At 58.6% G+C, this 17,213-nt stretch overlaps 2 protein-coding genes across 2 annotated transcripts in view; both read right to left on the bottom strand.

Moving 5' to 3' along the window:
- LRP5 (LDL receptor related protein 5) overlaps positions 1–9,539 on the bottom strand; it is a 24,995-nt gene extending 15,456 nt beyond the window's left edge. The window contains exons 1-7 of the mRNA XM_015568951.1: positions 9,357–9,539; positions 7,382–7,608; positions 5,938–6,122; positions 4,488–4,811; positions 2,911–3,110; positions 356–511; positions 14–166 (exon numbers count right to left, since the gene is read on the bottom strand). Coding sequence (XP_015424437.1) covers positions 14–166; positions 356–511; positions 2,911–3,110; positions 4,488–4,811; positions 5,938–6,122; positions 7,382–7,608; positions 9,357–9,539 — 1,428 coding nt within the window. The remainder of the gene's footprint in view (positions 1–13; positions 167–355; positions 512–2,910; positions 3,111–4,487; positions 4,812–5,937; positions 6,123–7,381; positions 7,609–9,356) is intronic.
- The window catches only part of LRP5L (LDL receptor related protein 5 like), a 25,582-nt gene continuing 17,823 nt past the window's right edge, over positions 9,455–17,213 (bottom strand). Inside the window, 5 exon segments of the mRNA XM_015569012.1 lie at positions 9,455–9,613; positions 9,615–9,646; positions 11,436–11,652; positions 13,661–13,832; positions 14,883–15,279. Of these exon segments, the coding sequence (XP_015424498.1) occupies positions 9,545–9,613; positions 9,615–9,646; positions 11,436–11,652; positions 13,661–13,832; positions 14,883–15,279 (887 nt within the window). The 3' untranslated portion in view covers positions 9,455–9,544.

Here is a 17,213-nt window from a genome sequence, read left to right on the forward strand (position 1 = left end):
CCCGGTCCCCCACCACGCCCATGGCGTCCCCGTCCAGCCTGTGCACGTTGATGGTGTTGGTGGCCTCGCACGTCCAGAACAGCGTCCGGCTATAGACGTCGATGCTGAGGTCGTGGGGCTGCCTGTCTGGGCTTTGGTTGGGGCTCGGGGTGGTCAGGATGAAGGGCTGTAAAGCAGTGAGAAAGGAACGCCGGCTAAGGCAGGGCCGGGAGGGCCGAGGCCTCGGGGTCCGAGTTCAGGCTCCAACCCGACCCAATCAGCTCTCACCCACACGCGCACCGCAGAGTGAAACTGACGCCCACAGCAGCCTCCCTCGGGGAGAGCGCTCGCCCATTCACCCAGGTCTCGGGCCCACCCACGTGGATTCAGCGCCCGCCCTCCCACCAGCACTGTCGCTCTCCCGGTCCTGTTCCTGCCGAAGGGCCGCCTGACGGCTGAACCCAGGATCCCAGACCCCTTCCAAGACATCGCTCTGCTTTCTTGTTTTCTTAGACGCCTGCTGTTTTTCAAACTGAAGGCGCCAGAACCAAGTGTAGAGAACGGAGGTGAACCTCGCACAACCCTCTCCTCCAAAGGAGAGGCCAGGGTTCACGGCCCAGCGAGGGTGCAGGGCCAGGGGGGGCCCTAAAACCAGACTTGGGACACCAGTCATCAGAAAAGCCAGCTGAGAACCACACATGCTAAAGCGCGGATCAACCCCGAACACGTGACGCTCGTGAAATAAGCCAGACACAAAAACATACATGCTCAGTGTGTGATGCCACTCACATGAAGTACTTAGAACAGTCAAATTCACAGACAGAAAGGAGGACGGTGGGTGCCCGGGGCTGGCAGGAGGGGTGGGGAATTCAGTGTGTCCTGGGGGCAGCGTGTCAGTTGGAGAACACGAACAGTTCTGGAGATGACGTTCTGGAGATGACGGTGGCCTACCAAAGGGTGCCATGCGAACGTACTCAGTGTCACTGAACCATACACTTCAGAACTATCAAAATGGGTCTGCTATGAATATTTGCCACAGTAAGAAATTTTAAATGAACAGGTAAGAAAACTTAGCCAAGAATGTAATAATTTAAAACATCATCTGTGGGGGACTTGCGGGGGGCCCTAAGGAAGAATCAAAGCCAGCCGTGGTTAGAGCATCCGCCTGCATACCAAAGGGTGGCAGGTTCGATTCACAGTCAAGGGCATGTACCTGGGTTGCAGGTCCGATCCCCGGCCCCAGTTGGGGTGCATGTGGAAGGCAACCAATTAGTGTGTCTCTCTCATATCAATGTACGTGGAAGGCAACCAATTAGTGCGTCTCTCTCACATCGATGTTTCTCTCTCTCTCTCTCTCCTACACCCACCTCCCCTTCCACGTCTCTAAAAATCAGTGGAAAGACTATCCTCCGATGAGGATTAACAAGCAAACAAGCAAGACTCAAAACCAGAGCCACAGGAGGGGGGAGGCTCAGCAAGAGAAGAGGAGCGAACCATGTTTCCAAATTCAGTGAAAACCCAGAAGCTGCTCCTAAAAGGGCTTTTTCTTCAAAATCTTTCCATGCTTTTGCCCAGCTTTCTAAAGGAATGCCTGGACAGGACCCTAAGGCAATTTACACCTCCTAACAGCAGGGAAGCCACCGCCCATCAATTAACACCTCCCCATCCTCGGAAAGGGCGCTCAGTGATGCAGCACCTGCTCTGAGCAGGATGAAAGGAACCCATTCCCACCAGGCACAAACCTCAAAGGGGCCCTGCTCACTTCCCTTCGTTGCTGGAAGAAGCGTTTTATTGGAAGTTATGCCCAACCCACCGAGGCAGCAACAGCATCCAGTTCAGGGGACGGAACAGCAAAATCCACTTTACACACACGACAATCGTCCGAAAATCTCCACCGACGAGCATGCCTCACCATCACCGTTACACGGTCTCAAGAGCTCCCCACGGGGACACAGGCCCCTGCACGGACCCCTGGCCTGAGAAGGGGGCCGCTCAGTTCTGCAGCTTTTGTAAAAGGGTCTTTGGAAACTGGCAGGATGAGCCAAACACGCTCCTGGTGGTCACAGTTCCCTGCCGCACAGAGACACCGGGTGAGGCCTGAGGCTGCAGCGAACGTGTCCTTTCCGGACCAGGTCACACACCTAAACCGTCAGTCCTGCCGGGACGCGAATTTTGAAAACACAGATGTGTTCCCACACAGTGATGCACTGGGGCCATGTGAGCAAAGCGTGGATTTCACATTTGCTCTTGGGCACTCTCACCCGCGAGAAGCACCAGGTGGGTGCACCCAGCACGGGGCCGAGGAGGAAAACATGCCCCCTGGGTCTCCCTGTGAGCCCCACGTCCACACTCACTCCACCGTCTCACAAAAACCCACAGGCCGCGACCTTCCGGCGCCCAAATCCTCAGCCAACGTCAGGCCTCCATTGTGGCACTTATGTCCTGAGCCATTTAAGCCTGCATGACACTGCAGTATGGAGCTCCTGTCGGTGCGTAATGTGCCCTAGCCCCCGTCCCCATGGCCCTGAGGTGTGTGCTGTGTGATTCTGCAAAGTGTGGTGATTTTCAGAACGCACAGACTGCACTATGGCAGAACTGACTACACGATTCCTATGAAATAAGAACAAATCCAGAGTAAGCAATACCAGCCACCTGTGCAAAACCACTGTGGAAAGAAGACATATCCCATGCGGTTGGACACTCCCCTCCCCACACCGCCCAGTGATTTAAAAACTATAAAATCCAGTTTCTACACATAACCAGTCGCAGAGTTTCACACCCAATAATGGCAGAATCGTAGCTCAAATCATTGCTGCCCCAAAGCCGTGCGTGGTGGGCAGCCCCACTGCTGAGGAAAGTGGGCGGGGCCCAGAGATTCCCAAGGTGAGCTCTTCACGGAAGTGCCCTCACGCCTCTGACAGATACACTTGCCTGGGTCCCATCATCCCGGGCTCGCTTGATGTTCTGGCGTCCATCCACCCAGTAGATGAACTTGTCCAGTGGGTCGTAGTCGATGGCCTTGACGTTCCTCAGCCCGTGCAGCGGCAGGACGAGGTCCGGGCTGTGCTGGTCGTCCGGGATCATCCGGCTGATGGCATTTTTCTGGCTGAACAGCAAGAAGGTGCTGGGCGCTAGGGTGAGGCGAACAGAGCGGGGGCTGCGGGTCAGCATCCGAGAGCCGAAGGGAGAGCAGATCTACATGTGGAGCCCCCAGGGGACATGGGACAAGGCCAGGAGGAGAGAAACCTCTTCCGGTGGTGGACCACGGGGAATTTTACCCTCCGTGTTACATGTCTCGGTTGCAGTTTTTATGAGTGCCCGTCTTTTTAAAAACAGATATCAATTCATCTGTAAGTGATCAAGACTCAAGATGGCAGGAAGGAAGGCAGTGAGGACCAAGGGCCCACTGCAAGTGTCTGTCAAGCTCGGGTGACATGTCTCCACGTGCTAGGGAACTGCTGAGGAGCATGTGGGGTGAACAGTGACCCCAGGAGGGCACGCTGCCTGGGGTCAGTGAGCAAAGCTGCCAGCTGCAGGAACGGCATCTCTCAGAATGTGCAGGAGACCACGGGCTGCAGCCACCGTCCGACAGCGCCGTCCTCTGCCCAGGTCACCGGCCACAGGCGTCCCCTCTGGGTGCGGGGTTACCTGCACCTCTGCTTCAAGGTTATGGCCCCCAGGGGGGCAGGGACAACAGGACCAAAGGGAGCCCAGGGGTGGGGGTCCCAGGCTGCAGCCCAGGCCCAGCTCGCACCAGCTCGGGGCCTCATTGACACGAGGGGATGAGGAAAGCCAGCCCTCCTGGTGCCGAGGGCTGTGTGACCTCAAGCCAGGCCCAGGCAATAGAGAGAGCTCTGCACGCTGCCCCGTGCTGCACACGGGCTGAGGCATGACGGCTCTGATGCTACGGGGAAGAGCCCGCCAGCAGAACCACCGCTCTCCCTGGGCCCGTGGGCAAGTCGCCCTCTGGCTCCCTGGAACTCACTTTTTTATCACTGACATGAGAGCTTTTAAAAAGGCCCGCATAATTCAGAGTGTCAGTGTGAGGATGACACGTGTGAACGTGAGGCCACCTGGCAAGGGGTCAAGAGCAGGGCCTCTGGAGCCAACCTGTCTGCACTCAAACCGGGCTCAGGCCTTCCCGGCTGCGTGGCCCTGCACGGGTTACTATGCATCTCTGTGTCAGGTTCCACGCCTGTAAGTGAGATGGGGACAGTGACACTTCCCTCCCTGCAGGTGTGAGGACTGAACGAGAGCCACAGAAAGGACTAGAACAGGGCCTGCCTCCCCGAGCGAGCGCTCTCTCCCAGGGACCACAATTCCCCGTGGGATGTGCCAGCTTGGGGCTTGGCCCAGCTCCTGTGTCTTGATGAAGCAACAGGCCCTTCGCCCAGCCCAGGCCTCAAGGTAACATTGTGCAGTTCGTGCACCAAGGCGCCCTTTCCCTCCCAGCCCCGGAGCCAGCCTGGCCCAACACGGGACGCGCGGCAGGGGACGCGAGCACTCACGGCTACAGTTGCGGCTGCTGGGGTCCAGGGTGTAGTGGGAGGCACAGCTGCAGCGGTGGCCTCCGGGCACGGCCAGGCACAGCTGCCCGCACTGCCCGTTGCCGTGCACGCAGTCGTTGAGGCCGTCCTGGCGGGAGGAGTGGAACACCAGGATGTCCATGACGAAGTCCAGGTGGCCCTGGATGAGGGTGCGGTTCCGGCCGCTGGTCTTGTCGGCCCGCTCGATGCTGTGCAGGTTCCAGTCCGTCCAGTAGATGTAATCGCTGTACTGGGTCAGGCCGAAGGGGTGTGGGAGGTCGTCGGCGATCACGGTCCTGTCCTGACCTGCGTGGGACACACGGGCAGGGCGTCAGCAACAGCAGAGCACGCCCGCAGCGCAGGGCGCCCTGCAACCTGGCAGCCTGTGCCGGGGCCAGAAAGTTCGACCACTTTGGAAAACGAACAGGACTGACTGACGTTGGATGTGCACCACCCTGGGACCGGGCAACTCCTCTCCCATTCACAGGAGAAACGCACGCACACAGTGTGCACCTGCACCATACGGACAAGAGTGTGGGTGGCAGCCACTGGCTGTGACAGCCATGGGCTGGAAACAAGCCAAACGCTCATCAATAGCAGAATGAAGGAAAGGTAATGGGATCTTCAAAGACATTCGAAGCTGGCCATTAGCCCCGTAAACCAGGACAGTCAGCATGCAGGGTGGGTGTGGCCCGGCCCACACAAAAGCCCGGACACTGGGTCCTAGCTCTGCTCACACCTGGACCTAGCCATTCAGCGCACCTCTGTCTCAGTTCCCTCATCGGCAACATGGGCACAACCACGCCCACCCCGGGTGAGGGCAGCAGAGATGAGGCAGGAAGCCAGATTCCTTCTGCTACACAGGGCAGCCCCGTGACCCCACAGAGCTGACAGGACTACACCCCTCCAGCAGGACAGAGCCCAGAGTTACGTGTTCCGGGTTCAAATCCTGCCCCTACTGCTGGGTGACTTGGAGCGATGTGTTTTTTTACCTAATCCCAGGGTGTTGGGTATAGCTTGTGAGTGGTCCCAGAACAAACTAGCACATAGTGGGTGCTCAGGGTGAAGAAGGGTGTGTGGCCCTGGCGTCTGAGCGGCACTCTGTGACCTGAGGCCAGTCCTGTGACCTCCCTGGGCCTGCTTCCCCACCAGTGAAAGCCTAGGCCACGTGGTGCGGTGTCAAATCAGAATGCTAGCCCAGGGCTTAGCTGGAGCCCAGCTTTCGGTGCCCGAAACTGTGGTCACGGGGCCTCTGTCGACACACCCACGGCACAGTGCGGGAAGGGACGGCCCTCGAGAGAGAGGGGAAGTTGGGTGAGCATTCGGGGCATGCCCACACCTCCTGGAGGGCCCGGGGATTCGAAGGCCAGAGGGCACAGTGCAGGGGGGCTCCAGCCAAGGACACCCATCCCCCAGGACCACCGGCCCTCACCCAGCATGTTGGATGACTCGATCATGTTGGTGTCCAGGTCAGTCCAGTAGAGGCGCTGGTCTGCGTAGTCGATGGTGAGGTCATTGGCCCGGCCCACCTTGTCCACCAGCGTCATGCAGTTGGTCCCGTCCATGAAGGCCCGCACGATCCGTGGCTTGCCGCCCCACTCGGTCCAGTAGATGTAGCTGGAAGACACGGGAGAAAGGCAGGTCGGGCTCAGATGCGTCCACACTCTCGGCAAGGCAGGGAACGCGGCCGCCACCGACTCCTACGCTGGGTCCTCCCCGCCCCCGAGAAAGCCACTTCCACCACATCCCTCCGGGAAGCAGGAAAGAGGCCAGACCCGGGTCCCCACCACCCGCCATCCCTCCAGGGGCCGTCACTGTGCCACCTCCTGCCACCTGAATGCCTGCAGCTGCTCACCTGCAGGGGAAGTGTGGTCACCCATTTACAGGCACACACAGGTGCACAGACAAGGTGGTGTGTAACAGAACCACCAGCTGGACTGCCTTTGTCAAGGACAAATGCTAACAAACCCGCACGGGATGCTGGATGACAGGGGAGCCAGGACGAACGTGGGCGAAGCAGGATGTGGGAGAGCAGGACACAGGTCCGAGGCGGCAGGCGCGGCAGCCCTCAAAGGAAATCAGCTCTGCCGCCTCCTGACAGCTCCACGAAGAGGAACCTCCGTCCTCCTCCCAGGATCAGGCACGTGGGACTTGCCCTTTCGCTAAAACCTGGACCTCCCTGTTCTGCTACCCCTAATAGGGCAAGCGGCAGGCCGGATTTGGGGTGCTCCCTCCACATGGCTGATGCCTTCTGGGACCAGCACTGTGCCAGCTGCTCAGAAAAGGAATCTCGGAGCAGAAGGAGACGCCCCCTCCGCCACACCCCAGCCCCAGAGCCCCGGGGCAGAGCCCAGGCCTCCCACACGAAGCCTGGAGCTAACCCTCGGCTAAGTGCAATCCAAGGGGCTCAAAGCCAGCTCCGAGAAGGTGGAGCCTGGTGACAGGGGCGAGGGAAAGAACAGCCCTTCCTGGCCCAGCCCTGCTCTGACTGGCTGTGTGGCCTTGGGTGAGGTGCTCAGCCTCTCTGAGCCTCAGTTTCCATCTCTGTAAAATCAGGAACAAAACACCCCCTCCCTCCCACAGGCCTCCTGGGTGCTGCAGGGAGACAACCCACATGAAAGCGCCCAGCGCAGCCCGATACAGCGGCTGCCACTCCGTCCTCGGCTCTGGGCCTCAGTTTCCCCCATGAAACAAACTACATGATCTCCGGAGTGCAGCCGGCCCCGGCCACCTCAACGCTAGAGGCGGTCAGTGCTGCTCTCATCACGGAGAGCCAGCCGGGCAGCCACCACCTCGGTCTCCGGTCATCCCCGTGCTGGCGGGTACAGAGGCGGGAGGGGGCCGGAGACACACGTGCCCGACAAAACGGTCCTTACCCCTTGGTGGGGTCCAGGGCCAGCGACCTCGGGTTGTCCAAGTCCCTCCACACAAGGACCTGCCGGAACTGCCCGTCCAGCCGGGCCACTTCGATCCTGTTGGTCCCGGTGTCCGCCCAGTAGAGGTTCTTGCCCATCCAGTCGACGGCCATGCCTTCCGGGTAGTCGAGGCCGAACTCGATCACGTGCTCCACCGAGCTCCCGTTCAGGAAGGCGCGGCTGATGGTCTGGGGGGCGGGGGCAGAGGCCACGGTTAGGAACCAGCGTTCAGGCAGACATTTAACTCTGAGCTGCTCCGCCACCTGGAGCAGCTGCTCACCACATCGCTGACCGGATCACCAACATGCGAGAGTTTCAAAATACACTCGTCAACTATAAACATTTTAGAAAAAGTTTTAGCTATTCTTATTTGTAATATATGTTTTATAACTACATATTTTATATACTTATAAAACAAAATACTTATAAGTAAATTACATATTATACATCTCTCTATCTCTCTCGATAGATAGATAGATAGATACATAGATAATGAATCTTAAAAACAGCTGTGTCCTTCCACTCAGTAATCCTCCTCCTGAAATTTTACCCAAAAGAATGAACAAAAATACAAAAGATGGGGAGCTACTGGAAATACTGAAGGGGCTTTGCACGCAAAACCTTTGCCGCTGTGGTTGCCGAGAGCTGCGAGAAGCGGAAGTGACCAGAAAACACATAAAATGAAGGAATGGTCACGTACAGTAGGGAATGGCTGTGCAGTGGAATCTTTTACGCTGTTAAAAAGTTCATAAAAGGCTAACAAAATAAATGCCTTTTAAAATGCTAAGTGGAAAAGACCAGGAAACAGAATGCTATGTAGCATATGATTGTGATTAAGAGAAATACTATCAGAGGAAAAAAAACCCTCAAAGGAAATACACAGAAGTGTGAGGAGGGATGGTTAAGTTGGGTGACGGGTGACTTTTATTTTCTTCTTTATACTTCTCTGTGTATTTCCCTCTTTCTACAATGAACCCTGGTGACTTCTAGAATCAGAACAATCTTTCAGAAACATCATATAAATGGTAGAATAAAAGACAGATGGTTAAACGGCTCTAGCTGTAAACACTGTACTTCAGAACAGGGGTCGGCAAACTGGTTCTGTAAAGGGCACTAAATGTTCTAGGCTTCATGGGGCACAGGGATCTGTCAAAGTTCAACCTAGTGGCACAAAGGCAGGCGTGGGCAACCCGTAAACAAATGGGGATCGCCATGTTCACATAAAACTTTATTTGCAAAAGGAGGAGGCCGGCCCTCGGACAGCCTGCCAAACCCTGCTTTCCTTGTATTTATCCAGGATGTTCATACCTGCACGTGAGTGAAGAGTTGGCTAAGCAAGTGCACATGGGGAAGGAGGGGGAGGGTGATGCTAAGGACAGTGTCACAGACGTCTCTCGGCTACCCAATCGCTCTAGAAAAGCCCATTTGTGGGTCTCCTGGATCTGCCCACTGTAATCATTCACATTAGTTTATTAAAACAGGCTCACTAATATGTTACTGGCTTGAGTCGAGTTACAAATATTTTAAAAAACTGCCCAACCGGCGTGGGTCAGTGGTTGAGCATCAACCTATGAACCAGGAGGTCGCTGTTCAATTCCTGGTCAGGGCACATGCCTGCGTTATGGGCTCCATCCCCAGTAGGGGGCATGCAGGAGGCAGCCGATCAATGATTCTCTCTCATCCTTGATGTCTCTCTCTCTCTCTCTCTCTCTCTCTCTCTCTCTCTCTCTCTCTCTCTCTCTCTCTCTCTCTCTCTCTCTCTCTCTCTCTCTCTCTCTCTCTCTCTCTCTCTCTCTCTCTCTCTCTCTCTCTCTCTCTCCTCTCCCTTCCTCTCTCTGACATCAATTTTTTAAAAAAATTAAAAGCCTCTGAGGCAGCCCCCCTGCAGGCAAGGCGTTCGCAGGAGAGCTGTGTGCAGGCACCTGGCGGACCGTACCTTCAGGCTGACGTCCGTCCAGTAGATGTGATTGTTGGACACGTCAAAGTCCAGCGCGGAGGCCTCCTTGACGCCCGTGAGCGGGATGGCCACGTCGTTGTTGTTGGTCTCCAGGGAGATCCTGTGGATGGTGGCCCTGCTGGTGAACACGAGGAAGGCCTCGGGGACGATGCAGGTCTTCATGTCGCTCAGCAGCTCCAGGCCGATGGGGCAGCCGCACTTGGTGGCACGGGGGGTGAAGAAGCACAGGTGGCTGCAGCCCCCGTTCTGGTCCGCACACGGGTTGGTCCCTGGGAGGCAACACACAGGCCCGACACGTCAGCAGCCCGGCAGAGCGCGTGCCATCCGCCCACAGTCACGTGGCTTTATTTCCACCGGACACACACGGGGACCCTGGGTGGAGAGGGCGGAAGCCCAGGCCTTCCCTGGTACCGGAGAGGCAGTGACGAGGGTCCCGGCGGGTCCCCGTGTGCTGACTGGCTCTGAGCACACAGCGATCTGGGAGGTGGAAGCTAGTCCCATCCCTGGTTCTCCGTCGAGGAAACGGAAGTGTGGAGAGGTTAGTGAAGGTGACACAGTTAGGAAGTTAGGATGCAGCTCCGCGAGAACAAGAACCAGGAGGTCTGCCTCCAGGCCCGAGCTCCGACCCCGGGTGGACACAATAATGGCACCAGGCGATGACAAGACAGTCGTCCCTCCCCGGGCCGGACTCCTGGCCTGCGGACCGGAGCCTGAGACCCCACTCAGAGGCTTCCTCCGATTCACCGACTCTCTGGGCGACCTTAAGAACTCCGATGTGCCCAGGACGGCCAAACACCGCTCTTTTTCACTCAAGTAGATGGTGCTCAGCATGTTCATTCATTTCTGGCCAGCCTGTCAGTCGCCCTGATCTACTGGGATGCTGTTAACATTGGCTCCAACTTAATGTCAAGTGTTTCAGCTAAAAAAAGAATGCTTTTCCCCATCTCTCGCAGTAAATCCTGAGATGAGACAGAGAGAAGGGGGCGGGGGGAGGGATGAGCCTAATTTCTCAACTTTAAATCACACCCTGTGGATACGTCTTTTTTTAATCATCTCTGGGGTTTTGTTTTTTTAAACCATCACTCACAGTGGCCGCACCACCCACATTGGTGACGAGTGTGTTTTACCAGGTGGCTGTACAAGGGAGCGTGCGATTCCATCGTTTGTCTCAGGAGTGCAGGTGGGGACTAGGCCCTGAGATGCAGCAGCAGTGGCCACTCCCAGGTCAGCCCCCACGGCCTAACCTCCGGGCCTTTGCTCAGCCATTCCTTCTTCCCGCAAACCCCACTCCGCACCTGCTCCTGAAATTCCAAGCTCCAGTGACCTCCCAGGCATCCCTGTAACATCCCAGCTAGAGCCACCGCCTGAGAGCTAAGGGGAGTCTCGCCCACCCGACTGTAAGTATTTGAGGACAAAGGTCTGCTGAGCACCATGTGCAGGCGCTGTACCAGCCAGGGGGCCTCTGCGGGGAGCAGCGCCCCTGCCCCATGGAGCCGCAGCCCCCGTACTGGCCCAGCCCACCTGGACGCTACTCTCTCCGATGTAGCTTGTGGACCTGCACTTGGAATCCTTTTGATAAAGAGACAAAACTGCATGAAGGGAGCTCTTTTGCAAATCTTGGCGATGAGGTGGAGGCAGACCCAGGCGTGAGTCCCAGCTCAGCCACCGGCCACCGTTAGCTGCGTGGCTTTATCTCCGCCTCCCCAGCGTGAATGGGCAATATTGTAAATAGCACCTAGGGTGGCTTTGGGCACTGAGGCATACAGCAGGCGCTCAGTAAGTGTTAGCCATTATTGTAACAGTTACTGCCAGCAGCGCCCGTCCATACCCACTGCCTCGACACTATCCCCGGGCAGTACCCCACCCCATGCCCACCCATCCCTAACCACATACGCTCATCACCTCCTGCCCTGCCCAGACCACAGCGAGGCTCCCCAGCTGGACACATATGCCCCCAAACTGGGCCGCCCGTGGACCAAAGGGCAGCCACAGCCCTGCCGCTTCCTCCGCACACCAGCTGGCACGGCTGACACACGGTTGGAGGCTGACCAGACTCACCGACGACCTTGGCCACATTCACGGCCTTGAGCCCCATCAGGTCGGGCAGCTGGTCGACGATGACGTCCCGGCTGGCCTTGACCTTGTGCACGCGCTCGATGCTCCGCCGCTGCCAGTCGGTCCAGTAGATGAAGTCCCCCAGCAGCGTGAACCCGAAAATGTGCGGGAGCTTGTCCTCCAGGAGCATCCGCCTCTTTGTCCCATCGACGTTGATCACCTGGCGGACGGAGACAGGAGTCTGAGCCAGCCGAGGCCTGAGCTGCCTGACACAGGCCGGGCTCGACTCTGGGAGCCTCAGCTCCCTCCATCTGACCTCACCAGGCCACCACAGCGAGGACCCGGTCAGGGCCTCTCCTCGCAGCCCCCCTCTCTGGGCGGCTGCTCTGCTGAGAGGGCGGCGTGGTTGGGAACAGGTGAGGCAGACAGGGGGCTGCTCCCACCGCTAGCTGCTCAGCTGGGGGCGGGCTGCCTGGTACCAAGGCCGGGTCTCAGCCCAGGGGTGGGCTCCACGGGAAGCAAGCCTGCCCCGGGCAGCACAGGGAGCCGGGACCACCCTCGGACGCGGAGCTGAGTTTCAGAGGTCCGTACAACTGCGGCACTGCGGGCCCTGGGCACCGCCACCCACTTATCTACTGGGGTGCTGTGGACGAGCTTCCCGCCAGGTCAGGACCCGCTGAGGCTGAGGGCGCTCTGGTTCTGACTGAGCTGTAGCGCCAAGATGCCCCCCATCCTCGCACCCCAGCACCGGTTACTCTGAGAGGCACACGCTAAGCCCTGCTCTTGCGTCGGTGCTGATGCAAAGCACCGACCACAAAGGCCACAGAGGAGAAAAATGCCGTCCAACACAAAAGGCCGTGCCCCACCGGAGCGCACACACCGGCTAGGATGGGATTCTGACAACGGGGCACCGTGTCGAAGCTTCTGATAAAAGGAAGACGATAAAAACGCAACAGCCAAGCGTGGGCTTTCCGCCCCGATGAAAGCGACAAGCACATCAAAAGCAGGTCTCCGCAGGCCTCCCGCAGACAGACGATGCTTCCAGCTCGTCAGGAAAGCGAAAGCCCTCCGCTCTGCAGGGGCAAACACCCGGACAGAGCGAATGCGTGCGGGGCAGAAAGACTTCGGTCCTCTGGTGTTGGACGTTCCGGACAAAGCCGCCGGGCCAAGCGGCAGGGCCAGCTGCCAGGGCCCCGCCTCAGCTCTGCCCATGGGCAAGGCCCTGCACCCCACAGATCTAAGTTTCTCCACCTGAAACTTAACCCGGGGAACTTAACCAAGCGAAGAACAACAGCTGGACCCCAACCGGGGGCCACGCCATCAGAACCGGAAGGCCCTGGGCCAGGTGTGGGTCCTGCGAGCAGCCCAGGTGCGAGCCCTAGATTGGACCACCCCCTTGTGCCAGGAGCCGGGGAGTGGCCGCCTCACCTGGAAGGCAGACCTCAGGTTTTCGGATTTCCTCCGGGACCCTGGGCGCCACTTCCTGGCCCCTGGGGGCATCCGTACAGTTGACCCTTGAGCAACACGGAGATGAGGGGCACGGCCACCTCCGTGCTGTCGAGAACCCAAGAATAATTTCTGACTCCTCCCAAACTTAACTGCTAATAGCCGACTGTTGACTGGAAGCCTTGTCGACAACGCAGTTGATTGACACTTACTTTGTATACGCATTCTATTACTGTATTCTTACAATAAAGTAAACCAAGGGAAAGAAATGTTATTAAGAAAATCGTAAGAGAAAGTAAATTACTGAAAACAGTCCGCATACAAGCGGACCCAGGCAACTCAAACCGTTTAAAGGTCAACTGCAGATGGCGGGTGATGGATTAACCCTGGCCGGCGTAGCTCTGTGACTGAGTGTCGGCCTATAAACCAGGAGGTCACGTTTCAATTCTAGGTTCTGGGCTCGAGCCTCAGTGGGGGTGTGCAGGAGGCAGCTGACTGACGATTCTCTCTCATCATTGATGTTCCTCTCCCTCTCCCTTCCTCTCTGAAATCAATAAAAAAAATTTTTTTTTAAAAAACAAATGTGTGGTAATTATTATTTTGAGGATTCTATTTGCCCAACGAACAGAGCCCAGGGCCTGACACACACATGGGTTGGGAGCAGGGCATGGGGGGCAGGGACAGGTTTGGGCTCTGCCAAGAGCTCAGAGCCCAAGGTCGGCTGGGCCAACATCTATACTGAGCCGCTTCCTGACCCGATGCTCACCGTGGGGACGGCTCACCTCGATTTTGTCCGTCTTGGCGTCTCCCCAGTAGAGCTTCCCCTCTTGCAGGTCCAGGGCCAAGCCGTTGGGCCAGCCGAGGGATGTGTTCACCAGGACGCGCCGCTCCTGCCCGTCGAGGTTGGCGCACTCAATTTTGGGGTTCTCCCCCCAGTCTGTCCAGTACATGAGGCTGGAGAAGAAGAAGCGCCTGTCCATGACAGTGTCTGTCTGTCCTGTCCCTGCAGGACCGGGGACTCCGCGGGGACAGGGGTGCCCCTGGACTGGAAGGACCAACAGAGAGCAGACGCCCTGACGAAGGACCCGGGTGTTGGGGGGCTGAGCGCCGAGAGGGAGGAAGAGGCCAAGTGGAACCTTCTCCAAAGAGCGGAGGGGCTCCCGTGTGCAAAGCAGGTGACACGTGCTCTGTGGCCCCGAGAAGCAAAACTAGACGCTGCGGTGGCAGCTCCAGGAAGAGGGTGAGCACTCGGACAACGTGCCTGAGCTGTGCCCGACCCTCGGCTCTCACACACCCGACTCCCGGCCCCATTTCCCCGGGGACCTGAGACCCAGAGCTGGGAGGGGCCCTGGAGTCTGCTCCCCCACCCCCAGCAGAGAACAGCCCCGAACCACAATCCCTACCCTGGGGCCAGCAGTGAGCGCCTCGGCCTCCCTGTCTCTCACACCTTTGCCCACCTCCTTGGGGGACAGTCCTGCCCTTGGCAGCTGACACAGAGCCGCATCCGTCTACCGGCCTCCCCCGGAGCAAATCCCTTAACCTCTCTGGGCTTCAGCTTCCTCCACGGTTCAACCTTCCCCACGGGGTGAGGGGGGAGGAGACTTATCTACAGAAGCACATGATGTGCTCAGAAGAGTCCAGCCCCTGTGTGGTGACGCCCATCACTACGGCTGCCATTACTAGCCCAGAACTCACCCTGGGGACCGGTCCATTTTGCAGACACAGAGATTGAAGCCCAGGGGAGGAAATGACGCACCCAGGGTCTCCAGGGCTTTCTATACACACACACAGCCCGTGAGAGCTCCCCTAAGTCTGGTCCCCGGACCGGCAGCAGAAGCATCCCACTCAGACCTCCTGAGTCAGAGCTCGGGGACCAGGCCCAGCCACGTGCGTCGTAAGGAGCCCTCCTCGGGGGACTCTGACACAGGAGGAAGTTCCAGAACTTCCGTTTGGCCCGGCTGCCAGCTCCAGCCAGGGAGAGAGGCCCAGCCGCCTCAGCCTTACCCCATCATCGGGTGCAGCGCGATGGCGCGGGGCTCGTCCAGGTCCTCGGACACCAGGATCTTGCGGGAGGTGCCGTTGAGGCGCGTCACCTCAATGCGGTCCGTGCCCGTGTCCGTCCAGTAGAGGTTTCGGGCCACCCAGTCGACCGCGATGCCATCGGGGTCGTTGATCTCGGTGTTGACCAGCGTCTGCGCCCCCGACCCGTCCAGGTACGCCCTGCGGATGGCCCGCACCTCATCGTCCGTCCAGTAGACGTAGCCCTCCAGCGGGTCGTAGTCGATGGCGATGGCGTGCCGGATATCATCGACCTGCAGGACGATGTCGGTGAAGTCTGGCGTGTCCAGCGAGATCCTCCGCAGGTCCGTCCGCCGCGCCAGCAGCAGCACCTCCTCGGCCCCTGTGGGTACACGAGCAGTGGGGTGAGGCCTGCGGAGGACAAGAGACTGCGCCCGCTGTGGGCATGGCAGGGGAGGGGAGGGGCTCAGCAGGTCCCCAGGGTAACGTTAGGTGGCGTTCGCTAGATCTTCCTACACAGTCACCAGTTCATCCTCAAAGGAGCTCGACGAGGCTGGCACTATTTGTATCACCACAGGATAGATGAGAAAACAGAGGCACAGAGAGGCTAAGCCACCACCTGAAAGCCACACAGCCATCTGGTGTCAACCACGGCACAGCATAAGAGCTGCCTCACCAGCCCCAACTATAAGTCCTGCCTGGGCACTGGGCTCCAGGCCCCACTGGTGGTCCCACTGGGCCCCACCTTCTCTAGATGCTCACCCTCTGTGGCTCAGCTCAAATGCCACTTCTTCCCTGAAGCACGCCCCCTACTGTGCCTACCCCACAAGGCAGCCTCATGAACCACAACCACACCTATCATCGCACAGTCTGATTCCTTCCCAGGTGGCCGGTCGTGGACCAGGGTGAGCGCCTGGGACAGGCGCCCCAGGCTTCCTCTTTGTCTCCCAGCAGAATTAATACCTGGTGCTGTCCTGGGTCCTCCCTGCGGGGGTTTACCAGAACTCCCAGCAGGAGGGGCACACGGAACCTCAGGTGGACTCGGGGGCCCTGGGGTGCTCCCAACCCTGACCTGACACATCCGGAGACCGTGGGGTCAGCACGCGCCCCTCGCCTAGAGCTGGGCCATCCCTCACTCGTTCATTCTGGCCCCTTCTCGTCTCAAGGATCCACAGAACCAAGATTAGGTCCAGAGACCACTTCTCATACTTGGGGCCACTTACCTGGTTTGACGCAAGGCCCAGAATGGGGAGGGAGCCCACTGAAGTCACACAGCATGACAGGGTGCAGACAGGGACAGGACCGCCGGCACCTCCCTCACACCCAGGCTCCCAGGCCCCCCGGCACAGCCAGCTGCCCGGCCTCCTCAGCGCCTGGTCAAGCAATTGGTGGTCGGGTCTCCTGTACCTCAACGCCAGCTTCAGGCCGCTGGCTGCAAGGGCCAAGCCCGCCCACAGGTGCCCTGCATTTGTGCTGCTTAGGAGCCAGGGGGACGGGACCCCCGGCCCCTCCCTCACCCCCAGGCTCCCAGGCGCCCCGGCACAGCCAGCTGCCCGGCCTCCTCAGCGCCGGGTCAAGCCATTGGTGGTCGGATCTCCTGTACCTCAACGCCAGCTTCAGGCCGCAAGGGCCAAGCCCGCCCGGGCCAAGCCCGCCCACAGGTGCCCTGCATTTGTCCGGCTTCAAGGCCCAGAGGTCATCATCCGGTGCCTCCACTAGAGGGCGCACACGTGCCAGCCACGGCTTCATGAACCCAGGACCAGGCAAACAGCAGGCCTTGGGCAAGGGCGGCGGCCGGCAGGGCTCAGAAGGTGCCCCAAGTGCGCGACCGACGACACCCGGACACTTCCGAGATCCAAGTCCAGATTTAGTTAGAGGGGGTCCTGCAAGCTCAGATTTGATGTGTGTTGGAGGAAGAGGAGGGGAATTCTGAATTTCAACAGACTGTCTTCCTCTGGGCTCCCATTCCCAAAATGTCCTGTTGACATCTGACCTGTCCTTAAAGGCCCCGGTCACAGGCCTCCTCCTCCCCTAAAAGCCATTCACGCCTCACCTCCCCAGTGCATGGGCTGACCACACTCACGCACTGTCGGCCCCTCTGCTCTCCGCAGCCCCAGCACAAGGCCAGGCTCGGAGCAAGTGCCAACATCCTAGGACAAGCAGGGAGAATTCAGGGCGGAAACCTCCCCCACTGCCTCTGCTGTGTGACTGTGGGCAGGTCCCTAACCCTCTCTGGGCCTTGGTTTCCTCATTTAGAGTAAAGAATCAGCCGACCCTGTCTAGCCCTGACATCAAGGAGACCTTACTCCATAGAAG

This window comes from Myotis davidii, unplaced genomic scaffold, assembly GCF_000327345.1.
Source record: "Myotis davidii unplaced genomic scaffold, ASM32734v1 scaffold425, whole genome shotgun sequence".
Lineage (NCBI taxonomy): Eukaryota > Metazoa > Chordata > Mammalia > Chiroptera > Vespertilionidae > Myotis > Myotis davidii.